The sequence below is a fragment of the Erigeron canadensis genome, chromosome 6 (assembly GCF_010389155.1).
Source record: "Erigeron canadensis isolate Cc75 chromosome 6, C_canadensis_v1, whole genome shotgun sequence".
Lineage (NCBI taxonomy): Eukaryota > Viridiplantae > Streptophyta > Magnoliopsida > Asterales > Asteraceae > Erigeron > Erigeron canadensis.
This window is the reverse complement of record NC_057766.1, coordinates 43,632,182-43,658,964: the sequence shown is the minus strand read 5'-3', so window position 1 is coordinate 43,658,964 and position 26,783 is coordinate 43,632,182. Positions and strand designations below refer to the sequence as shown.

Here is a 26,783-nt window from a genome sequence, read left to right as displayed (position 1 = left end):
ACAAATTGTACAATATCTATATATACATGAAGTCATCTATGCGGAAATCTCCATGATCAAATCCGAAAATCTGATCAATTGTCATCTGGGTATGAAACATATCTTCAATACTTATACCATTTTCTAAACAGTTTCGAGTTTCGATGCTCTCTATCGTTGATCCTTCGTTACGCTGCCATTCATGCTCATTGGTGTTTGATTGATAAGCAGTACAAGTGTGGCTAAGAGCTGCAGCAGCTGGCTCATCACTTGACTTTCCAAAGTCCGGTTGAAACTCATCCAGACTAATCCAATCCGCAAATAAAATTTTTGGTAAGTTGCTGTTGGTCTGGGAAACTGGTGGGACCGAATGATCCATGCCACTGGACAAATTTGAGCTTGTGTTATCAACTTTAGGATGATCTTGAAGATGTTCTGATTTAGCTAATCTTTTCTTAAGGTGGGAATGCCAGTGATTTTTTATCTCGTTATCCGTCCTTCCAGGCAAATATTGGGATATCTGAGACCACCTGATGTTGAAAATTTAATACAAAGCAAATCATATGAGCCTATATATATATATGTCATTGCCTAGCTAGCTAGCTAGATAATCATCAATATGTTGTACTTATGTTAACCCATAAGATTGCAACTATAATATACGGTGATCAATGAAAATATATATCTACAAGCTAGGCAGTTAATTACTTGTTGCCTAACAAGCCATGAAGTGTGAAGATGATTTCTTCTTCATCATAGGAAAAGGCCCCTCTCTTTAATCCTGGCCTTAGATAATTAATCCATCTTAATCTGCAACTCTTTCCGTTCCTCTGTAAACCTAAATTAATGAAGATCATGTGACATCAGTTATTTAAACAACGATATATGACTGGATCGCGAAATAACTCATAATCCGATGCTAGCCGGCCTTTTCTTCTAATGGCATGCATGATCTAGTATTAAAGAGATAGAGATGATAGATCCAAAATCAAAACGGGACAAGTTTTTAGCGATAGATATGTAATTTAGATGGCTAGGCAAAATCAAGGATTAGTAAAGTTCGAAGAATATGTAGTGTTATTAATATTATCCACTACATTGTAACCTTTGATAAATTGAAGTCATGGGGCGGATTATCCTAACCAGTTTCCTTTTGTGAACATATATGATGAACCTCTTAATGCTCCTCATTATCTTATTATTGTAAAATGTGTGTTTTTTTTCGTTCTGGTGTGGAAATTAATTGGAAAAAATATATGATAAAGTGCTAATTAATGTGACAAAACTGATGAAGAAGTGATGGAGTAGTCATTTGGGAGAGGTCTAAATAGTATTACACCATGGACCTCATATATCAATAGGACCAATAAGGCCTTTGGGTTATATGATGATCATGCGCGCATTTGTTAGCAAAAACTTGATCAGGCTGATGTTCAATTGTATCATATATATGCAGTCAAATGAATGAAGTTAACTACTCGTAATTAGTTACCTGCATTAATAGGGACCGAACTCCAACAGCCATGGCCATAGTTCATGACATAAGATGTTAGCTTTTGGTCTTCATCGGGGGACCATAGCCCCTTCTTGTACTTCACCATTAGCTTATTATTTGATGGCTTGCACCTCATGCTCGCTCTTTCAAAGCTAGTGACAGATCGATACTTGATCCCACAAAAAAGTTTTCAAAAGATAAAAGTTTATGATTCGTTGGTAGATTTGCTTTTGTTAATTAGCTAGCAGCTAGCTAAATCCTAGGAATGTGAAAGTGTACGTACAATAGTAGAAGGAGACTGTAGAAAGAGATATATTCATGGACGGATGGAACTGAACGTAGATGAATATCAGGTATTTATAAGGGAATGTACGTTGTCTGAGAGGTCATATGAATCTCACCAACGTATATTATATGTACTAATTAAAATACTACTACTAAATAAACAAGAGAATATTCCAGTTGATTTATTTTCTTGACAAATTAAGTAATATTCCAGTTAATTGGTCGTAGTCTGGCCCGGGAAACAAATTAAGGAGCATTCCTCAATCCTCAGTTGGTAGTACTTCATATACAAACAGTGTAGAATTGAAACACAAGTATTTTAAATTGATGAAAAGAAAAGTCAGTTATCACCGATGATCGACCGATGATGCAAGTATATATATTATGTATACTAAGGGCAGTTTTTTTGTTTTTTTTTTTTATTAGTAAATTAAATAATTAACTTAGCAAGTAGACAAACACAAATGAGATACGATTAAAAGTCCATCCCAAACAATTAATGGTGTGTTTTTACCCTTCGTACAAGTGATCCAAAGATATATAAGAGAGGACTTTGGCATCATTACCGAGCAATCAACTGGTATTAATTCTTCGGATTTAAGGAGCTAGCTACACTACTACTACAAAAAAATTGACTTTAGAGACTAGTTGTTGACATAGAGACCGGTTGGTTACTAACAAAGTGGCCGGTGTCTAAATCTTTAGAATTAAGGTAACATTGTTAATGTGATTCCAAATAACGCACAGTGTGGTTCTCATAACAGCGTCTAGCTAGAGGCAGCAATATTCAGGTAGCTGAAACATATATATGGCTGTATATGGCTGTTAATTAAGTTGTAGTTGCAAATTTCAAACAGTGATCGAGTTGAAAGGAAAAGGCAAAGTCAGATGTTAAAATTAAAGCGACTGCTGTTTGCTTAATTGATTGGGAGGTGTATATATATATTTTTTTGAAAGGTGAATTTCGCTAAAAACTTCGTGTCGTGATTCGACAGCGAGAGGTCTAGCATACGTTGTTATAACCAGGTCCGCGTTAGAGAGCTCATTCGAAATAGAATTGCCTATTTCAAATTCCCAATGGGGGAAAACCCCCTACTAATCTCTGCCCCTCAGACTTGAACGTGGGTATACCCAAGTCAAACCCTCATCAAATGACTAACTATATCTCAAAGTTGATAGAATGGAGATTCAAACCTGAGACCTATAATCACCAGGTAAAAGAACTTCAAACCTCTATATCAACTCATCATTGATGTCTAATGTATATATGATCAGGTTGATATTGATTTAACATTCCAGAGCATGGGTTAGTTAATTAGACACGTTTAAATGTTTTCAAGTTTTTAAAATTTTGTTGTCAACTATATATATAATAATAACCTTATAGAGTTATACAATAGGAATTATTAATTAACATAATATTTGAGAGTTTATTATTGCAACCTTAAGATATACTCTTTAATTTGTTTCAAATAAATTTTTCGCGTGGACAATTATATATGAGTTCTAAAGTTTGACATTTTTCCTAATCACCAATGGGAGTATGAGTACGTTATGTGTAACAAACACCATAACAAGCTTAATTAATTCGCAATATGGATTATTTAAGTACTAGGATGTACAGCACACGATCGCGCTATCACTCACTTTTGCGTGCAATGAAAATAAAAAAAAATATACAACTATATCTATATACTACCTTATAAATTATTTTATTTTCCCTTATTTTTCTCACATAAAAACTTGATATACACAAACTATTTACATTTACAATTTACAATATATTATAAATATCTATCAACCTTTAAAAATAATTACACTACTTTCTTTTATAACAGTTGTTTTTAAGTTAAGAATCACACTGCTATCGCCGCCGTCATCATCACCCGTGACCCGTGGCTGTCACACTGCCACAACCACCAAAACTGGTAAAATATACAGAAAAAACGACAATGTAAACTATAGATAGATTCCGTATATTAGAGTTTAGGCACAACAAATGATAACGATTTTATTACATCAACAAAATCAATCTAATGAGACGACCATGGCACGCCTTCGAACAACATATAGAAATAACATTAGTCTTAGAAGATTTATTCATCTTTCTCCTGATTCAAAAATGTCATAAACGTGATTTTTAATGTGACAAGGTGAATACACATTGAAGGTTAGACTAGTTACTGCAAACTCTTTGGTCTTCGTCCTCATGGTGTAAGTGATAACCAATCAACTTATAGTCCTGTTATTGTGCAGGATTGTTCATCGGTTTAGTTTGCAGTTATTCTATTTATTTTGTTCGGCTTTTTAAGCTTATTTTATTTCTGTTTTTCAAAAATAAAAACACACCAAGACCCAATTCAAATAGAAAAACCAAACCAGAAACCAAATTAGAATCGGCTTGATTTGGTTTCGATTTAAAATTAAAAAAACTAATTAAATATGAAAAACACAAATTCAATTAATCGTTTCTGTCTAAGTTGTATTTGACCAAATTTTATTTTATTTTTTCACGAAAGTAACAAATTTAGATTTCAAGCACAAAATGGATAAATAGAAAACATAGTCAAAAAAAAAAAAAAAACTAGTTTTGGGAAGTACTAAAACAAATAAACTCTTGTTTGTCATCGTTATTAGAAATTCTTCATCAAGTTCTTTAATAATAATCCATATAAAGAAAGATAAGTATTAAATATTTTTAAAAATACATAATGAAAATAATAATATAAGTTATTCGGGTTTTTTCGGTTGGACGAAATTTATTATCTTTTTAATTCAAATTTAACCGTAATTTTTTTTGTATTATTATTTAACACTTGATATAAAATACATGAATGAATTGAGTTTTTAATGTATTTTTCCTTGATTTAATTTTATTACTCATATTATATACGTTTTAAATATGTAAAAAGTCTAAATGAACTGAGTTCAAGTCACACTTCTCACATTGATAGAAGTTGATTTATAGCGTTCTCCATGAACCTGGATTCTAATTTAGATATTCTTGTAATTTAGGAGTAAATTAGTATAAAACGTGTCATTAGAAAAAACCTTCGCCGTTAAAACATTTAATAGAAATATCTCTTAGAAGTTGTGTCAAATACATCTCTTCTCTTATATTAATAAAACAAAACAGTGATAATGTCATTTTACTTTAAAGGAGACTTTCACGACATGTTAATATATAATCTTGATATTTTTATGACATCGTCTAAAAAAAATCAAAAATAGCTAGGTGAAAAAATGCATATTATGACTTTTAAATTATTTTAGTAGATAATCATGGAAGTTTTCTGTATTAAAATAGGAAACAAATTTGTACATCAAAATTGATTATTGTAACAACATTTTGGAGTTAGACATACGAGATTCGAATTATCATTAGATGTTTAACATAGCTTATTAATGTGTTGTATATGTTATGATTTTTTAAACAAATTGTAATCTTACATCGCCTACTTAAAATATCCAATATAATAGAGTTCCACATAATAAAAAACTAAACACGTTTATTTTGTTGTAAATCAAATTATATTCGGGTGCCCGCATAATATGCGGGTTGATTAGTTAGTAGATCATTACATTCGCATTTGGGAATATAATTCCGTACATTATTTTATGGGACGGGGCTATGTTTGGCACTAGCTTTTTAGGAGTTTTTTAAGAGTTTTAGCTTTTAATTTTAAACGAAAAGCTCCTAAAATTTTAAAAGCTTTGTTTGGTTGGAAAAGATTCAAGCTTTTAATTCGGGGTAAAAGCTTCAAACCCAAACGCTATGATAACAAGCGTTTCATACTAACTGTAGTTTTTAAGAGGTTAAATTATTCTAATACCCTTCTACTGTTCATTTTACTACTGCTGCAACCTCAAAAACGAATGTTTTTGATTAAGATAAATGTGCAAAACCTTGTGGAAGACGTCTAAATACACATTCCGGATCCCGACATATATATGGAGGCTTGAAAAATAAAGATTAATTACGAAATCGTACTGCCATCATCTATTCTTCAAGAACACTATGTAGTTGCAAAAGTCATTGGATGTACGTGGGACTGTAATAACAGACGAAGTGCTCTTTCTGTATTTCATGAAGAAAAATGATTTTGAGGGACATTGTGAGGGTATGATTTATGTATGAGGTAAAGTTACAAAATGAGATGTTAGTTAATAGTTGATATTCATGACTTGTGTATAAACCGGCACATGTTGCAGAGGTTGCGAGTTAGTTTGCTACGTGGATGGCAGATTGACAATTTACATCTTAGTTTTAAGTTTTTTTTATGATGAAGTATGGGATCATATACAATACTCAAATTAAGTTACTTACTTTTAAGCAATATATACAACGTTTAGGTAGTGAAAAGCATGTTCTTGAAATAAATATACAACTTTAGGAAAGGATGTTTTTGATAATGCTGTATAGAATATTTATATTTATATGTAATATAAAAAGATAAAAGATAAAAAAAATAAAATAAATGACTACCATATAAAGTATAAAATTTATGTTTTTATTTGTTTGTCCTTTTTAGTCATTTTGTACTATTAATTAGCAACTACAGTTATTATTCCAAACAGTTTTAAAAATAAAAGCTCGAACTAACAACTTTTATAAAAAGCTACAGCTTATAATTCTAACTAAAAACTACAGCTATCAGCTACAGCTATTAGCTATAGTTAGTTCTGCCAAATATTTCAGGACCTACATATAAGATTTTTCTGTTTTAGTGTTTAGTATAGACTCACTCGGCTAAACCTCAACCAATTTGATTGTAAATCTCCACCAGTTTACATTGCTGTAAACAAATAACGATGGTCAATCGATATAGAAATAATGGGAGGCTATTCTCACAGGAAAAGAATAAGGTGAGGTTAAATTAGCATAAGCTCAAACTATTTAGATGGTCACATCCATATTTTAATTACGTTTGGTAACATCAACCAAATTATAAATATATATGCTATGGATCGATCGATCATATCCACCAAATTATACAATATAATGTGTAATTCAGTAACATCAACGTGTATAGATACAAATCGAATAATATATATCACATCGGATACTCGAAATAAAAAAAACTAGACTCTGAACTATATTTAAACCATTGTGCGATCTTACTTCAAAAATCTTTTTACTTATAATAATGTAATGATATAATATCAAAAAGGACAGACCAACACATTGATTATTAAGGTAGAATGTCAATGATCCTTTTTTAGTTCATATTGTTTTCTAAGAGCTGTCGTAATAAACCAAATTCTCATTCTATAACTCTACAAGGTGTTTTTAACTTCTGCTTTGCTGCCGCTACACATTGTCTCCGTCGCCATCATCACCCGTTACCATTGTCGCCACACTATCGCATCACACAATTTTTTTTATAATGTACCGATAGGAATTGAAAGTTAATACGATAAAGACAACCCTTTTTGTTATCGTTGTGTAGCTAGTGCATGTATTTCACTTAGAAGCTAGCTTGATACCCTCTGGCCTACAATTTTATAGAGAGTTTAATTATGTGCGTGGTTATTAACTAAAAAGTAATTTATGTAAAAGGGATTCAGGCCCTTCTTATAACACTCAACTTCTAACTCACGTCTAACACTATTCATCAGTTTCTCACTCTTTTAAACACACCAAGAACACATCCTCCTTATAACTCCCACTTCTTCAACTATTCATCCATTATTTTAATATATCATTTTTATTTCCACAAAATTAAAAAACAAATTATTTTAGAAAACTTTTATTAATAATATAACAAACATTATACAATTTTAAACCATATATATATATATATGGGTGAGTTATTTTGAGAACTCTTAAAAAAAAAACTCTTAAAAAAAAAAAACTCAAGAACCATTATGGACCACACATTATTTTCTTCTTTCTCTCTCTTCAATTAAATAATAAAATTCACGCAAATCATTCAAAATGTTCTAACTCATAAATCGTAAATCGTTAGACGAAACAAAAAGCATGAGTATTCTTAAAATTTCGTCATCTTTCATTAGAGATCCAATTCGATATACTTTTGACGACTTTTCAATTTTCGTTTTCTTTTTGGTAGTTACACATAACTTACACATGTGTAGGTTGAACAAAAATTATGATTCAAAACGGGCTTCGCCCTTAAGGATATTCATAAACCAAAGCTAATGGGGGTGATAGGTCATAGAGGGTGACAGGTCATAGAGGGTGACCAGTGAGGGGTGATCTACTTAACGGGCTCCGCCCTTAGCCGCTATTCCTCCGCCATGGACTGACGGACTCCGTCCTTGGCTACCATGGCTCTGCCATGGATTGACGGGCTCCGCCTTTGACCTTCATTGTTGTGTACATATGTTCATTTACTAATTTATATGTGAAAACAATGATCTTACACATGTATAGGATAAACCTACACATGTGTAGGATGAACGTGATGGGGAAAAAAATGAAAATTAAAAAGTTGTCAAAATTATATCGAATTGTATCTCTAATGAAAGAGGATGAAATTTTAAGACTACCCATGCTTTTTGTTTCGTCTAACGATTAATGGTTTGTGATATTAAACATTTTAAATGATTCGGGTGAATTTTCTTATTTAATGGAAGAGGGGGAAAATATAAGAAAATGAGTAATCCAGAATTGTTCTCGCATTCTTTTTTATTTGTAAGTTCTCAAATAACCCTTCCTCTCTCTCTCTCTCTATATATATATGATTATCAAATGAGCATGAAATTAAAATGAAAAAAAATGAGAACAATTAAAAACTACATTTTGATGCATTAAAGGTCTATTAAACTGACATAGTGCATAACTAATTATCATTATTTAAGTGTTTAACAACACGTTGATCCGTCAAAATCGAAAAAATCACGTCTTTTGTTGGATGCATCATTTTGATGAATATGCATCCAAGATGGATGCACAAAACAAAAAACGTGATTTTTTGGATTTTGACGGATCAATGTGTTGTTAAACACTTAAATAATGATAATTAGTTAAACACTATGTTAGTTTTATGGACTTTTAATGCATCAAAATGATGTTTTTAAGTGTTTACACCGTTCTTATATTAAAAGTGTTCTCATCAGAGTGTTACCCTATATATATATATACATATAGGGGTGAGTTATTTTAGGAACACCTCTTATTTTAGGACCAATTAGGATATGTGTTTTTTATAACTTACACACCACCATCATCATCTACTACGATAACGAATATACGACTCGAACCCGACCCGATACCCATCGGGGATAAAATCATGCCCAAAACCTGCCCCGATAAGGATAGTTATTTTTCAAAAAATTTTACCAAAACTTTATTGAATATAGATACAAATTTTGTTGATATTACTATGGAATATATATTCAAAACTAATTACTTATAAATATATAGATATAGGTATTGATATCGGGTGGGATCGGGTCAGGGTAGACATGCCTCAGTCCCTGCCCCGAACAGATTCGGGTATCAGGTTTCCTCATCGGGTTTTGGGTTTCCCTGCTATGTCGGGTTTTTTTTTCCCATCCCTAGTTTGGATTGTTAGGACTATAAAAGTTGGAAAATATATTAGGGGTATTTTTGGATACATGTAGTGTGTGGGTGGAGAAAGGTTTAAAATATAAGGGCGCGTTTAGTTGGAGAAAATGTTTTTAAGTTTTCCATTTATAGTTTTCTAGAAAATGAGAAGGTTTTTCATTTCTAAAAAATTCTTGAAAATTTTTAAAATGCGTTCAAAATAAAAGATAGAGTTTTCATTTTTCCATTTTAGAAAACTAGAAAACATGTTCAAATTCATTTATTTTCTAATTTTAGGTTTATAAAAGGTTTAGAAAATAGAAAAGTGAAAACAAAAACTGAAAAAAACAGTTTTCTAATTTTAGTGCAAAAGTTGGAAAAGAGAATTTTCATTTTCTAGGAAAACTTTTCTAAAAAATTACAATTTGAATACGTTTCCTGTTTTCCATGTTTTCTTGGAAAATGAAAATGGAAAACAAGAGAGTTTTCTTAAACTAAACGCACCCTAAAGGTATTCTATATTTATATTATTTAAAAAAAAAGAATTAAATAGTTTGTATAGTACAATTGTCTAATGCATGTATTGTTGTATATGACAAAATTGTGTTGTGTATAGATCACATCTCTTTTGGATATATGTAGTGTGTGGGTGGAGAAAGGTTTAAAATATAAAGGTACTTTATATTTATACTAGCTAATCAACCCGGTTTCAACCCGAGTTAACTGATAGACGTTTTGCAAATAAACCGAATGATACTCGGTAGCTTTACAATATGTTGTCGAAAAACAAAAAAAATGAAAACAAAAGTTGTATAGTCGTGGACACACATTAAAACACATTCGGTTCGCAAAAAAAAAAGTTATCGGGAAAAAAAAACATACCATAGTTTCGGCCTATTGTACGGAAAAATAAGGTGATTAAAATCTTAAATAATAATTTGGACATTTAATAAAAATCTATATTAATGATGCATATTTGAAAAAAAAAATATATTAAAAAAATATATTTTGAATTTTAAATAGAAAAATATGATGATGTCATAATTAAATTAAGGAGATTTGTGGTAATACAAATTTTAAAAAATCTTATGTCATCACAATCTTCCTTTATTAATATAATAGATTATTTAAAAAAAAGAATTAAATAGTTTGTTTTATAAGGTGTTCATGGTATAGTATAACTGTATATAAAGTTATAAACTCATTTAAACTCGTCCAATAATATCCCATTTGGACATTTATTACTCGTATAACTTAAAGACAATAAATAAATGAATAAAATATATCCAAAGGATGTTATTTTAAGTTTTTAACTCGACATCGTCATTTTCAAATACGAGTATCATTCAACACAAAATAAATACAAAAATAATACTCGAAAGGAAATGAATGAATCAGTCCTACCTTTTGATTGATATATCGTTCTTCTTTCTTGTTGTTACTATAGGTATGCCCCGCCTCCCTCCCTGTAATTTCCCCTCTTAACTTAACTTAATTTGAATGGAATTGAATTTGATTTGTCTGATCTTTAATTTGTTTGACCTTTTTGATGTTAATTTCTTAGATCTGGGTTAATTTGGTGTGTATTTGTTTCATTTTAATATAATATTTGGATCAGTTACACTTAATTTTCAATCCAATTGGCTACTCTCAGTCGTTATTCCCTCAAATATTAATTTAAAATTCATTTTAATCAAAAGTCTGATTGATTGATTGATGATATTTGGCATTGAAATGGTCAAATGAATCGAAAAAATCGTTAGTTCTGTTTTTGCTTCTGCTATATCACTAGGCTCTACTTACAAAAAATATAGCATGTGTTTTCTATTTTGATTTCGTTTAAGTGCTAGTGCCGAATGAGCATATGATGATCACCCTCATTTACTTCTACACCTTGCATTTCGGCTATATAGGAATAAATCAACAACATATATCTGCATAATAATGCAGCCAGTGAGGAACTGTAATCAAATAGTATGACTTTTATTCTATATTTTGGTTTTTAAAAGCAGGAAACTTGATGTTATTCGTTATGGATCATGTTACCATTTACCTGCATTTATGTTGAGATCACGCTACACGGAATGTATCACATCGAGTAGTTTTGTAACTTTAATCGAATCAATCTGGTTGCTATGTTGAAAGATGGTATTCCTAAGCTGTTGTCTTTGTGTTGATTTACGTTGTTGTTTCCATATTAGATCGTTTATAATTGTTTATCAGTTGTTAGTTCAATGTTAAAATATAGTAATCTACTTGACTAAAAGAGGAACCTTTTATAACTACTTTCCATGGGGTTCAGGTTCCTTGATGTAACCCAATTCTCAAGAATGGAAGGGGATGATACAAAAAAGTGGGAGGATCTAGATACTGACATCCTGGTGAAGATATTTCAGACTTTTGACATATTTGAGATGACTTCTGGTATGGCTCATATATGTAGCGCATGGCGTTATGCTGCTTGTGATCCACTGTTGTGGAAAACTCTAGATTTATCAATGTTGAAATCAAACTTTATAAAGATCCCATTAGAGCCTTATGTTTATGTGGATGAACCATCTGATAAACAACTCACCAAACTTCTCAAGATTTCTCTGAATCTTAGCCGCGGATGTATCACAACTTTGCTTTTTCATTTCTACCAGTATGTCAGTGATTATCAGTTAACATACACTGCTGAAAGGTATCATGTTGATTATAATCTATTTTCTCTGTGATGTGCAAAAAATAGTATAAATTATGTTGTAGTTCACCTGTTTATATAATTTGTAATGGTAATGCATGCTTTTGTTGAAAATTTTGGATTTGCCATTGGGTATGAGGTTGGCCATGTATGCATTAGGTCCACCTTATGTGATATAGGTAGCAACATGGGCCTGGTGGTTTTTAACGGTGTGAGTATACATGTACACTTAGATATGTTGTATCTTAGCCTTCTTGTGTATCAAACTATACATAGTTTAGGCCCATTCTAACCCATTGTAATCACTTTATAGTATAATACATATCTTAGGCTCATTGTCACTCAATGTAATCACTTTATATGTCACCTAATGGTGATGAGTTATTCATGGGAAAAATATTGTGTAACATGGTATGAAACAGGTCAAATGGATAACCTTTGGGTACTTGTCAAAATGGGCCGGGTTGACAAACATTTTCTTCTGAAATTATATTAGTATTTGATATTTAACCGAAATAATGTTATTTCAATGATAGTAATATTTGAATGAAACAATCTAGGAGCTTTCCAGACAATTCTGGACCTGTTTTGTATCAAAGTGTTAAATATCCTGTTTAACTTGTTTGCTAAAAGAAAACAGGGGCACGCAAAGCTATTAGCATTCGAATGCAGGTGCTGAAAGCTCAACAGCACTGACTTATATTTATTGTGAATGCAGGTGCCTGAAGCTCAGACGCCTGGTGTTGCCTGCTTGGAACCGAATAAGGAAAACCGGGATACGTAAAGCGATTAGCTTGTGGAATGATCTCGAATCCCTTACGATGCCAAGCATCGGCAATCCACCTTATCTCATGGAAGAAATTTCTATGCATTGCAAGAAATTTTCTGAACTTAAAATCTTTGGCCCATGTGACATCTTAATGGTGCAGACACTCATACGTTGTGTTCCAAATCTTAAAGTTTTAAGTCTTCGGTGCTCGATTCTGAAAATGGAAGTGCTGCTACTTATTCTAAATGGCTTAGAGAACCTGGAGGTGCTTAACATATCTCATTGCTTTATTGTTGAAGACTCTCCACCACCAGCAACTAGAAAAGTAGTAGAGAAGCTTGATAATGCGATTTTAGAGAAGGGTTCCCGGTTGCGTGAGTTCTTTACGTGCATGGATGATTCATGCGTTATGTGTCAAAGAACAAAGGCTGATGAAGGGCTTATGAGGTGGTACAAGTATGAAGAAGGATTGTGGAAGGAAGATGAGGTAAAATCTCTTGTGGTTTGATATGATTTAGATCAATAATGTGACTGTTGGAAGAGTTTCTAAATTGTATATATGTAGAGGGAAAAAATGTAATAATAACTAACAAGTTTATGTTTAAGTTGAACACAAGTCCCCAACAAACAAGGATGTGTATGTCATGTTCAGCTAGTATATAGCTTTTAAAATCTTGATTTAAATTCTATGTAATGTTCAGCTAGGTGCTGGTGTGCTGCCTTTAGCCCTGGTGCTCTTTTGTGGGCTTTTTTTTTTTCCTTTTCTTTGAGAATTAGCTTACTACCTCGGTTACTTTTGATCATTACTTTGTTAATCTTCCTTTTTTTTTTCCTTTTCATTTCTAAAAACTGAAAAATTAACACTATTATATCTTTCCAGTTACTCAAATTATACCCCCAAAAAAACCCGAATGCGATCTGCCTTAAAAATGACAATTTTTTCCTGGACAATGTTTGAGATTAAAAGTGGCAGTACTTACTAATTTATTTTAGAAATAGAGACTAATAATTTATTTTTAGAAATGGATACTTGATTTTAAGTACTTAAATTACAATGAGAAAATTAAAATTGAGGCGAATACAATATATATCTTTCATAAATTTCAAGCGTCGAAGGCATGTAACAGACTTACAGTGTATATGTGGCCTTATGGTAGGATCTGTAGTTAGCTAACCGTATAGGCTTTGAAATATTAACTTTTTTTTGTTATGTTTTATAAATAGATTTACAAATCCAAAAATGATTACCTGAGTATATTGGTGATGTCTAGAGTTAAGAAGAAAAATGTTAATCACTCTGAGACAAATCTGTCGATTAATTGCTGTTAGAAACACTAACTATTTAAGGATTCACAAAAATGTAGTTTAGAGTGAAATTCGCTATTATTGCAATGTTTTAATATTCGTAACTTATTCTATTTTAATAATTTTAATGAAAGTGGATGATAATATGGAGAAAGGAAAACCATATAATATATGAAATAAAACGACATATAATTTTATTTAAATAAACGTGTAATATTCCTTATCAAACAACATGCCATAATAGACTTGTAGAAAACTTTACAAGCCATCTGATACTTGACTATTTTGTGCGACATTATATTTTCAAATAAATATAAATTACAATGAATCAGGCACATCTACATCTACTTGACTGTTTTGACATTCAAGTCTCAATACTCCATAACCACGAAGGTTGAGTAAAATTAGTTATATCTTTATATTATGGTATGTTTGGCAAAGTTTAAGCTGACTGTAACTAAGGGCTTAAAGCTGGAACATGAAAATAAAGTTAGAATTTAAACTTTTATTTTAATCTTTTTTACATAAGCTTTAATTGACTTTTCAAAGTTTGTAGTTAGTTTTGGAGCTGAGATTTTTGATTCAAGATATATTACCAAACAGGCTACCATTTTAAAAGAAACTTATTTTTAAAAGCTCTATAGGCTTTACGCTCTTATAAAAGTCCCCCAAAACCCATTACCAAACAGGATTATAAATAAAGAGTTGATTGTAAAAAGTTTGTAATGCCGGTTATCAATCTTTGTCACGAATAATACTATTTATCTTAAATATTTGAAAAACTAATTTCCAAAGACCAGATGCAGAAGATTCATGAACAAGCACAGTATTATTGAATTTGCTTTGAAATGTTGACGCTCATAAAGTTTTGATACATAAAAAATTGCATTACATAATTGATATTTCAAGCCATCCTGTTAGCCTGGAGCCCGATATTTTGTTGGGTGATTGGACTTTATTCTATGCTAATATGCTATGTAGTTTTGTCAATATCAGACCACTCCTAGTCTGCTGCGCTGCCTCTCTTTGACCTATTTCTTTAACTTTATTTACTTTTCTAATTTTTTAATTTTTTATTTGCTTATTTATGTGCTAAACTAACTCTTAAGTGTGTATGTAGATACATTAAATAGTTGTATACTTGTCATAAAATTCAAAAGTATATTTTTTATATAAAATATATAACCTTTTATACACATTAAATGAAAGTATAAGGGTATATCTAACATCTTCCTATTTGTATCTATAGACAAAATCCTTTCAAAAATATATTTGTGTTTAGGGCCGTAACTTGGCTGGTGCTTTCTTTTCAATTTTCAAGCAAACTTTTATTTTACTGTAAAGACTTTTAAGTTTTTATAATATTTTTTTGTACCGAGGCTTTTTCCACAATTTTATATCCAAACAAAGCTATTTTCTAAAATTGGGTTTGTTTTTACAAGATTGGGATTTTGAGCTCTTAAAAGCCCTTTACAATTCATGCCAATAATCAGTTAATTATGCTAACGAAAACTCACGCACTATATGAAAACCATTTCTACTTGCAAAACATTAGACATTATTGATTCAACTTGTATTATGGACTCTTACCATAGTTGTTAAACTCTTACGAGTCACGAGTCGATTCTTACGAGTCGAGTCGCTTTATACTATAAACGAGTCGACTCGTTTTTGTCTAGACTCTTACGAGTCGCTGTACGAACTTAGACCGAGTCACGAGTCGCAACCTTATAATTGTTGAAGTTTGATACTTTGGTTATACATGCTATATATTATATTTATTGGTACATTAACTTGTGTATAATTTATGTAGTTTTGATCTTTTAATTGCGAATTTAGCGAATTTAAAGATAAATTATAAGTTTATGACTCAAATTAATTGAATACGTAATATTTTGATAAATCTATTAAATAATGAACTTAGATTTTGTTTATAAAGACGTCACATACATAAAATTATGTTATATTATGTAGTATTTAAAAATGTCCTGAAAATCATGTTTTCGAGTTAAGTAAAAAGTTACGAGTCGACGATTATATATGCTTCTTACCTTATAAGAATTGGATTCAAAATTTTAACGTTTATTCCTCCTTTTTTTTTTTCTCTAAATGCAAAAATATACTTTTCGATCTATTCATACAATGTACGAGTAATTTTTAATTCAAATTAGTGCAATTCTTTTGTTAAGTATTATGTTTTTTTTTGAAGTGTTGTTAAGTATTATGTTAACATATTAATTAGTGGTCATGATTCCAGATTCCGTCAAGGAACGGGGTTGTGTTTGTCAAATGTAAAAAGGGAATCATAAAAAGAACATCTTTTTTTTTTTGTCGTTATATTTATAGGCAGACCAGTTTATAATCCAACCCACAATTTTCCCTCTTCCGCCTAATCTCTCTCTCACACACATTACAAAGACACACAGAGAAGCACACATAAAGACAGAAAGAAAGAAAGAAAGATGTTGGAAGGTTTGACAGAAGCCATAACAGCATATACAGGGTTATCACCAACCGCTTTCTTTACGGTAGTTGCTTTGGGTGTGGCGGCGTACTATGTTGTGTCCGAATTGTTTGGTGGGTCGGATCCATATGTACCACAGAGGTCGACTTCGAGTGAAGAGATGGAACCTCTTCCTCCACCGGTTCAGCTGGGAGAAGTTACACCCGAAGAGTTGAAACAGTATGATGGTAGTGATCCCAAGAAGCCTCTTCTTATGGCTATCAAAGGTCAGATCTATGATGTCTCTCAAAGCAGGTACTTCACCTTTTATCTATTTATATCTATATCTATACATATCATCATCATAATTAAAAGTATACTCGAATTTGGTAATTAGTGTTTATACAATGAGTATTATGTTTGAGTAGGCTTATATTCAGGGAATCAGGCTTATTAGCTTAATTCAGTATGACTTTTTCTGTTAAACCACAAATTTCAACCATCTATTAATGATAGTTGGTTTGACGTATTGTGACTTTATTTTTGACAAATACAAACTTAATACAGTATGATTTAGATTTTCAAAATAAGCTCACAAGACTATAAATAAGCCACAAAAGATGATGTGATGCCGATAAACCTGAAAACAAGCTAAGCTGATGAGGTCATATATGTATTCGTGTTTGACACTTTAACTTGTATCATATAGGTTTATATTGCATGCTGGGAATGAAATGATTGTGTTCCACCTTTAGATGAAATTTCAGATATTGGGGTAAAAGTATTGAGGTTTTTCTAATTTAGGTTACCTTGGGAGGGCAAGTCTTTTGATCATATGTATGCTGCTAACTGAATTTTTTGTGGCTGTTTTCGAACCCTACCTCACCTCCCCAAAATTGTAACTAATGGAGTTTGAACCTGAGACCTTTTGTATATATGAATATATCCTAAAGACACCTTGGAGGTGGTTAAGTTTTGGATATTCATATATGTTGTATTGGGTAGGAATCACTTTAGGTGTTTTAGCTGGTCAAATTTGGTGGTTTATGCCTTTCTATTGACTATTGTCTTTTTACATACAAATTTCGTTTTCAGTTTGATATCTTTTTTGCTGCTTTTCCTGTTTTCTAATGTAGTATCTTTATACCTTTTTATTTTTTATTTAATTTTTATTATATAGAAGATAGATTATTTATTACATTAAGACCTAGCCCATTTTTTTAGAATTTTAATTTCAAAAACCTATCATAACTAAAGCAGCGTTATAGCGTTTAGCTGTCAAAATAGCGATCCGGCTATTATCGGTGCTATAGCGATCCAAATAGCATAGCGGGTTTTTTATTTTATTTTATTGTTGGCCCAAGTTTAAAGAAACACCAAATTTTGAAAGTATTAACACTAATGTTTCTACTGTTTAAGTTTGACTTTTGATATATCTACCAAGTACAAAGTATTAGTTTAATTATCATATATATAAAAATGCTGCATTATATATAAATTACCGCTATACCTGATATCTTAAATATCCATCTTTGACCGATATATGATTCTGGACCTTAAAAACTACATAGTCAAAAACATTAAAGAACTAAAATTAGCAGTTAACTGGTCTAAAAGATGTTCACAATTTTCTAGAGAATGATGCTTCAATTTTTTTTAAAAAATTATATTTTTTTTTATTGAATGGGTTTTTAGGGGCTTTTTAATTAGTGGTGGTTGGATGGTAATCAGGTTTTGGTTGGCAATGGTTCAATGATGGTTGAATGGTGGTGGGTGGTGGTTCATGATTGCTGGTGACTAGTCGGTAGTGGTGGTTGGGTGTTGTTTGAATGTTGGTGGCTGGTGGGTGATGGTTGTGTGATGGCTAGTGGCTAGTGGTAGCTGGTCATTGGTGACGGTGATAACAAGACTTGATAAAAATTTGACTAAGATTAATTGAAAATTTGAATAATTCTCAAAATAGCATCTGAGTATTCTATAACAATTAGATTAAATATGTCAAAAAGCAAAATAAAGGTTAATACTTAGATGTTAAATATATAAGTTACAAATTAACCAAGTATTAGATAAAAAAAAAACCTTTGACTGACAATTTAAATTTCCTAAAAACGGTTGAAACAAAAACATAAGAGGAAAAAGAAAAGTCATGCAAGTATATACTCCTTCATCTTCTCGTTTAGGATAGTCAGCCGGCCAAATGGTTAAGTGAGTGTATGTGTATGTGCGAGCTAATAAGTTGTGGCATGGTGGATTTCAAACCAGGTAACAGAGAGACTTGATTATAGCAAATAGTAAAGTAAAAAGTAAATGTAAATGTAAGTGTCTGGGTCAAGCCTTAGTTGGTATGTCTACAACTTGACCATGATATGGAACAAACTTGGGTTGTAACTGACCCATTCTGATCTTGCCCCTTACTAGTGGCAATCAATTTTAATGTGTTTGGTTCTGGGATGATGGACTAAAAGATGATACAATAAAGACCCTGTGTTTCCTTTTACATGTTTCCGCAGACTTCTAGACTTTGTTGTAGAAGAACTTTGAGTCTTGTGTAAGAACCTCTTGGGCTTTGAGTCTTCGAATACATTGTGCTTTATGTGAGCTAATATTATATTGTACATTCTTAAAAAGGTTAAGAACTATTACAGTACACAAAATGAACATATTTCTGAAGTTTTAATTGCATAAAGTGATACAGGTGACAAAAATCCCTTTTTTATTATTCTATCTGCTGTACTTAGAATGAGTTTTTTTTGGTGGTTGTTGCTATATCCTGAGTATGATTTCATTCAGACTTGTCATTATAGTTTGAAGTTATAGCTTCAGGATTGATAATTCTGATTGTTGTTTATTTCAGGATGTTTTATGGACCGGGTGGTCCTTATGCATTGTTTGCCGGAAAAGATGCTAGCAGAGCTCTTGCAAAAATGTCCTTTGAAGAGAAAGACTTGACCGGTGACATCACTGGTCTTGGCATGTTTGAACTTGATGCCTTAACTGATTGGGAATATAAGTTCATGAGCAAGTATGCTAAGGTTGGAACCATCAAAACCCCTGAAACCGCACCTGAACCATCAACCGCTGACCAACCTGCTGAGTCCAGTGCTGCCCATTCCACTGAGACCATTGCAGATCAAGCTACTGAGTCTGGTTCGGCCCAACCAACTGAGACCACCGCTGATCAGCCTACGGAATCTAGTGTCGCCCAACCAAAGGAAACCACTGCAGAGCCCTCTGCTGCATCCCAACCTGCCTAGTCTGCATCAGCATCAGAAAAAACAGCCACAATAACAGAGAGGAGTTTATAACGTTTGGTAATCGATTGTGTGATCATTGCTTAAAATTTTTATAGTATCTTTCTTTCATAATAGGAATATAAACCCAGCCAACTATACTATTTCTGGTGTTATGTTATATGGGTCATGGTCATTATATGAGACTTCATTAAACATCATTTTAACATTTACATTCTATTACGAAACTGCTTAGCTAACACACTATATACCAAACCCAATTATAAATCTCAGAAATTAAATATTATCAAAATACAGTAGATTGATTAGCATTGCATTAACATATAGCCATGAACATCAATTGATTTATTACACAAAAACATGAAAACAGATGGACCACCTTCTTCAATCTATGAAAACTAAAAACTTTACCGTTGATGAAAGACCCGTTTGCGAGACATGAATTGGATGGTAGAAGAACGAGAACCCATATATAGAGGTAACATTAGTAATTAGAGACGAGTCCAAATCTGAAAGATGAAATTGTGTTTGTTGAAACTTGAATGGAATAAAAAAGAGTCTCAAAATGAACTGTAAATGCTTGACAACAAAAACGACGAGTGAGAATCGGTTAATGGCTGTTAGTGGTGGAGGTGTGGTCGGGGATAAATGATTATGTGTCAAAAAAATTTAATATTTGAATGAGCAAAGAGGATGATGCCTCGCCTTCTTATTAGTTATTAGTGCAACTGTGTCAAAGAGGGTAGGATTTTATGCTTTATACAAAGGACACCTTAGAACCCGATCTCTAATGTTTTCTTTTTATCCTATACGCAAGCCTAGTTTGTTTCACCAATTAAACTCCATAAACTCAAACAAATCATACTTTTACTATCCGTTTCTGAAACCTTCTTCTTCACGCGCGTATGCAGCTAAGACAGCTAAACCATGGGTCATCAACCCATAATATGTGTATCAAACCACGTCACGTTTTACGCAAAAACTCGATCTCATTCCCTGGTAGCTAGTATATAGTATTAGTAACCAAACAAAATCGATCATAGAGAAACTTATCAAGATTTAATTAATACTCTAGATGATGAGAAGGCCTGCTAATGACATCCATGTTATAGGTAAGAACGTGAACAGAATTGTAGCTCTTCAGGTTTTTTAAATCAAATTATTAATGCTTATCCTCCGTGTGTCCATGAATCATGATGATGGTATATACCAACATTGATTTGGTAACCACTTACAAGTCAACCTTACAAGACATGGTATAATTCAATGTATCAGGACTTTTCCAAATTTAAAATGTGGTTTTAATTAAATGTCAACTATACATTAAGTCATACTTATATGTAACTTACAATGTCAACCTTATAATATCACTCTGTAGGCCTTTTTTATTTCCTAAGGTTATCTATATGACTTAAAAACAACCATTATCGTCGTCACATCTTACTCATTTCGATGTGAACAGTAAATAGGAAATGAAATATAATAGTTGATGGACGAAAATGATGAATATAGATTATCAGAGATGTTTGATTGCGTGTTTTAATTTGGTAATATTTTCGTGTTGACGCATATAATTAAATATGTTCTTTAGCTTAGGGTTATTGTCGTGTGTAATTACCTAGGTCTAGCTAGCGTTGGTGATATTTGAAGCTAAATGGCATATGGATTTTAAATGGCATGCAGATGATGTGTGAACTTTAAATGGGGGAAACCTTTGGTCATGCTGGAGTAGTTGCACAACCTGCAAATAGGTCCACAAAACTTTTTTTTACCAAAAAATCAAATTCGAATTCTGCTAAGTAAAAATTTGGTATTTTCCACCCATCTCTCTATATACATGAATACATCTATATCCTGTCTCCCTTTTTCAAACGGTTGCGATTCGAAATCCTTTGAAGTTTAATCCAAGTTGATTTTGCAATTTGCGCTCCACCTTTGGGTTGTACGGAGTATATATTTAATTTGTTGGCCGTCCTTTTCTTGTGGTTGTCAGTTAATATTATTATCATTGTTTCAAAAATAATATATATGCCAGAAATTCCCTTGTTGACATTTGGAATTTGCCTATAAATAAACTACATTAACAACTTAAAACAACATTCCTTTTTCATATAATTTCAATATCCTTCACTTCGTATTCTATAATTTACATAAATGAAGAGTCAAATTTCCGCCTTGCTTGTGCTAACCATCCTGCTTGTGACTTCAGTGCAACAGTCGAGTTGCAGGAACATGGTTGATGAAGAAAGAATCCGCGCCAACTTTGTCTCAACGTTTAAACGCTTATTCAATGTCAACCCAAAGCTTAATGTCAATGGAGAAAATCAGGTAACTCATGTGGTGTCACATCGAGCAGTGCCTTGTGGACCAAACCCGCTTCACAACTAACTAGCTACTATGGTTTCGATCTATAAGCTTTTGAAACTAAAGGATCCATCGTACGTTTTGTTTTTGTCATCAAAATAGATACAAATGTTGCCAACTGCTAGATATATATGATGAGGCTCCAAAATCTGTATTGAGCTTCACGTATTGAAAGAACATAAATTACTTAAAAGCTGTAAAGTATCATAGTCCAAGAAAATTAAAATTCTAGTTCAATTCCTTACTATCTATCTATAATAAATGACCTATTTATATATTAGGTAATTCTACCTTTGAATTACCAGATGTGCCTTTGGATTTTTTTGTTTTTTTTCCTTTACGTAACTACCCAAAATCTCTAATAAAACAGACCGCCTTCCCCACTACTGCCGCCGCATTGCGCGGGTACCATGCTCGTCGTATTAAATTAAAAGAAAGGTTTTACCTTTAGAGCTCTAATTAATATAAATGCATCAAATCAAATATGCTGAGTATATGATATGAGAACATATACATGCAAGCAAAGTTTCCTTATCAAATTTACCTTATATGAAAGTCGTATATGCCTCTCATTAGAGATTTCAACACCCACCTCTATATATATAACATATATGATATGATTTAGAGTTATTTATTATACCGATCGATTACGACACAAACAAAACAACAAGAATATTCGCAGCAACTTAGCCTGCTGTAAAAGAAGTCGATCAGCCTAGCTTTATCCCTGCCCATTAAAAGCAAGGTACAAAATCTAGCTAGTTCCTGTTAACAGCATTAACATATTAATTCGATCTGCATGTATATATTGGTATTTATTAGGATATACTCGTATCTTGCATGCAGTCAAAACAGAGATTGGATATACAAACTATTTTTTATAACTCTAATCTATATTACATCGTCTAGAAAATTAAAGGTTTAAATGATAAGGCTGAACAACATAAAAATGAATAATTAGAATTATAGTTTCAGGATCATAAAACTTACTTGGATGCCCAAGCTAGATTGTACAGTCTTTCGCAAACATGATTGATTTTCATCGATCCTTATTTAATTAGCTAGAGGGATGTGAGGAAAATTGGTTTTCAGAGTTTTAATGGGTTTTGGAATTTTGTATGTGCATGCATGATAGGTGTATATTTGATTTGCTAATTATGGATTTCAGAGTTAATTGTGTACGAGTTCGTTTTCTGCATAAAAGATTATGTATGTATTCTTGTATCAGTAATTTATATATTGATCTATTAATTAATTAGTTTCATATATCCGGCCATCCGTTCCCTTAATTTGTTCAAACAAGATATATATACTCTCATTCGATATCTCAATACCATCGATCTCAAGTATATCAACAACTAACAATGTCTTCGACGACGCATGATCATGATTATATACCATTCGAGATTCAAGCAGAAATTATAAAAAGCTAGGGTTCAAGACGTGAAATCGTTGCTACAATCGCTGATTATAAATCGAATCATCGTTGTATCCTTGCAAGTTATAAAACAAACAGGAAGCAATTTGTATCTATGGTGGATGATGGTGGAGATAGTATCCCTCGACTCAACCCGCCTACCGTAGCTCTTCCGCTTCCAGACAAAACATTTGATCAACAGTTTATTGGTCACTCTCAAGGCTTGTTCTGCTTTCACGCCGGTAGATACAAACAAATGGGAACATATGAGAAGTGGAGCGGTGTGGTTGTCGTTTGGAATCCATCAATTAGAAAATCGGTTACTATAGTACGATATGCCCTCTTCTTGTATTAACTTTGGGGTTTGTCCTCGCACTAAAGACCCCAAGCTTGTCAAAATAAACTGTGAATATGATTTTAAAACCCATACTCACATCTCTAATTCAGCTGAGATTTACACATTAAGCTCTGGGGCTTGGAGAAGTCTGTCTATGAATCTTCCTGATATTAAATCAGATGTAAGTTGGTCTTATAAGAAGGAAGAGTGGCTCGGCGACTGGCCGTACTATGATCTGTATCAGCATAAGGCAGCTGTAGATGGAACTCTTTATTGGCATTTTTATACAACCTCCAGAGACCGCGACAGGGAGAGGTATCATCGGATAATTACATTTGATTTGGCTAGTGAGGAATTTGGAGAAGTTTGCCTCCCTGAGAGCTTAGCAACAATAGATGAATGGAAGACATCCAAATCGGTACCAAAGCTGTGCTTATCTAAGCGAAACGAGTCTCTTGTTGTGCTTCAATACTCTACTACACTAGCGTCGATGTATGGGTGATATGATGGAGGAGCAGCATGGTGCTTCAAAATTGTTGACCAAACGATTCACCATTACGAGACACTTTCCTTTTACCATAAAAGGTTTTAGGATGAATGGTCAGCCTTTAATAGAAACTACAAGAAAAATGATGAAAAGGATAGCTTTGTTAAAAGAAAATTACGTGCTTCAAGTTTATGATCCGTGCACTGGGCAAACGTAGACCCACAGTTAGATACCATTAGTCATCAGAAAAAAAAAATTCATTAAAAATCCAACACACCACTCTTTCAGTGTGATGGTCACACATATAAAGAAACGAAAAAAGTTTTTCTTGGGTGTCAGGTTTACCAAATTTTAAATGATTTTTTAATGAAAGAGTGGTGTGTTGGATTTTTAATGATTTTTTTTTTTTTTTTCTGATGACTAATGGTATCTAATCATGAGATAGTTATAACATTTATGAGAGTCTATCCATTAATGGCGTTGAGAGGGAAACGCTACTTCTGCTTAATCATTGATGATATATGATAGCCATGCATATAGATTCACGCATAATTAGTCCTGGTGATCAAATCTCGATCGTACGTGTTAGAGAACATTATTGGTGTGTTGTTTTCATCTTTTTAGTTAGTTTCCGGTTTTATTTGTACCCGGATCCTAGTTTGGTGCCACTATATATCATCAATATATGGTAATCATCGAACTGTTTCAATTTGCTGAGTTCCTTTTTATTTTAAAGTTAATTGCAAGAATCGTTGCGATGGTTATTCATCATTTATTATCCACTAAGACATTATCTATATTTATATCTATCTATATCTATATATATAATTTAAAATTGAGTTATAGTTGCTTTTTTGACACAAAATGTATGAAGAAATTTTTGGTGAAATTTGTGACATTCATTGATGCTTTTGTTATTACTCTATGATTTTCAGAATGTAACTGTATTGTGTTTGTTAATGAGGACCTTTGAGTTATCCATCAATAAATTTGACGGTGTTATTACTCTATGATTTTCAGAATCGTGAAATCTGACATTTTGGTCAAAAGTATATGAACAATTATTATGAAACTTCATCTGTCAATTTTACTTTGAGTTCTGGTTAGATAACATGATTTACCTACAAAATAAGTGAGAACTGAAAAGGGAGAAAGCAAAGTAGTCAATCCGGGAATCTGCAAGAAGGTCAAGATTAAGGAAACAAGTAGAAGGATCGAACTCTTATAATTTAATGATCAATCTTAATCATGCACGAAACCCCATATTTGGGTTCATGGTTTCCCAAATATAATCCCATACATTTTGAATGTAATGATGTTTTCAAAATTGAGTGACCTGATCGTGGTTCTTTTAAAACTAATAGTAGGATGTATCTCATTTTGTTCATGGTAATGGAAGCCAACTGGAGGTTAGTAGAGGAAGTAGCCATGCTGGTGATTCAATGGGCCTCCAAAGTGGGAATGCTGAAGTGACTGCTTCACATGTAGATGCTGGTATCTTATCTTTAATATAGTATCTACTTTATGGATTAGTTGGTTATAAACTTATAATCATTATTTAAGGTTCCAGATTAGGGTAAACTATAAAGTATAATATGATGCATGAATATGAAAGATTTTATAGTTATCTACTATATATGGACAGTGGCGGATCCAGGATTTCAACCACTACAAGAAAAATGCCATGTAGCGACATACTTAGCGACTTGATTTGCGACATATCTGAAGCTAGCGACACGCATAGCGATATCAAGTGTGACGTCTCTAGAAAAAAGTCACAGATTTTTGCGACATTAAGTTACAAGACGCTAAAAATAGCGACACATATAGCGTTGTCCTAGTTATGACGCTAATTTTTTTTAACGACATGACTACTGTGAGGGTAATCATGTCGCTAATCTTAGATAAGTCGCTATCCATGTCGCTGTTTGTGACGGTAATTATAGCTTACGGTTACATTTTCGTGTCATTTGTGTCGTCATGTATGCCGAACATTTACTTATATTAAAACAGATTTTTTGAGCTAAATAACAAATAATTATATAAATAAAGAACTTGATATTCAAATTCAAATTATTATACATTCCATTACCTAGTTCTTCTATTTGACATCCAAAGTAACTTCTAAAAAAAACCGAACAGAAAAACTGATTAAATTTAAACCAAAGATCTATTTCTTAGGTCGAAGTGCATCTCATCACAAAAGATTATAGCATTCTATACTACTCAAGTGACAACATATCCACTTCTTCAGCATGACCTTTCCAGCTTTCATAAGCAAGTCCTACATGTTTTAACTGAGAAAATAAGAAAAACTGTTCGTTAGTAATAGTTGGCAACACCCATATTTATACCTTTAATACTGAGCTGAATAACCTTTTGTATACAACTTACCGAGCCTCGTGTTATAGCAGATTATTTAGAAGAAGAGGTCCGATGTTAGCCTGCAAATATG

At 32.4% G+C, this 26,783-nt stretch overlaps 3 protein-coding genes across 3 annotated transcripts; 2 read left to right on the top strand and 1 right to left on the bottom strand.

Moving 5' to 3' along the window:
- Positions 1–16: 16 nt before the first annotated feature.
- On the bottom strand, positions 17–1,610 carry LOC122604979 (transcription factor LAF1-like). Its single transcript, XM_043777834.1, has 3 exons — positions 1,472–1,610; positions 688–817; positions 17–509 (listed from the first exon to the last, which is right to left on the bottom strand). Exons 1-3 carry the CDS (start codon positions 1,608–1,610, stop codon positions 17–19), a joined length of 762 nt encoding a protein of 253 aa, XP_043633769.1.
- Positions 1,611–10,582: 8,972 nt separating this feature from the next.
- Positions 10,583–13,411, top strand: LOC122603739 (F-box/LRR-repeat protein At3g48880-like). Its single transcript, XM_043776527.1, has 3 exons — positions 10,583–10,719; positions 11,575–11,955; positions 12,674–13,411. Exons 2-3 carry the CDS (start codon positions 11,603–11,605, stop codon positions 13,230–13,232), a joined length of 912 nt encoding a protein of 303 aa, XP_043632462.1. The 5' UTR covers positions 10,583–10,719; positions 11,575–11,602; the 3' UTR covers positions 13,233–13,411.
- A 2,982-nt stretch (positions 13,412–16,393) lies between these two features.
- Positions 16,394–19,931, top strand: LOC122605910 (membrane steroid-binding protein 1-like). The gene is made up of 2 exons (XM_043778870.1): positions 16,394–16,787; positions 19,327–19,931. The coding sequence occupies exons 1-2, from the start codon at positions 16,492–16,494 to the stop codon at positions 19,724–19,726; spliced, it is 696 nt and encodes a 231-aa protein (XP_043634805.1). The 5' UTR covers positions 16,394–16,491; the 3' UTR covers positions 19,727–19,931.
- The last annotated feature ends 6,852 nt before the right edge of the window (positions 19,932–26,783 follow it).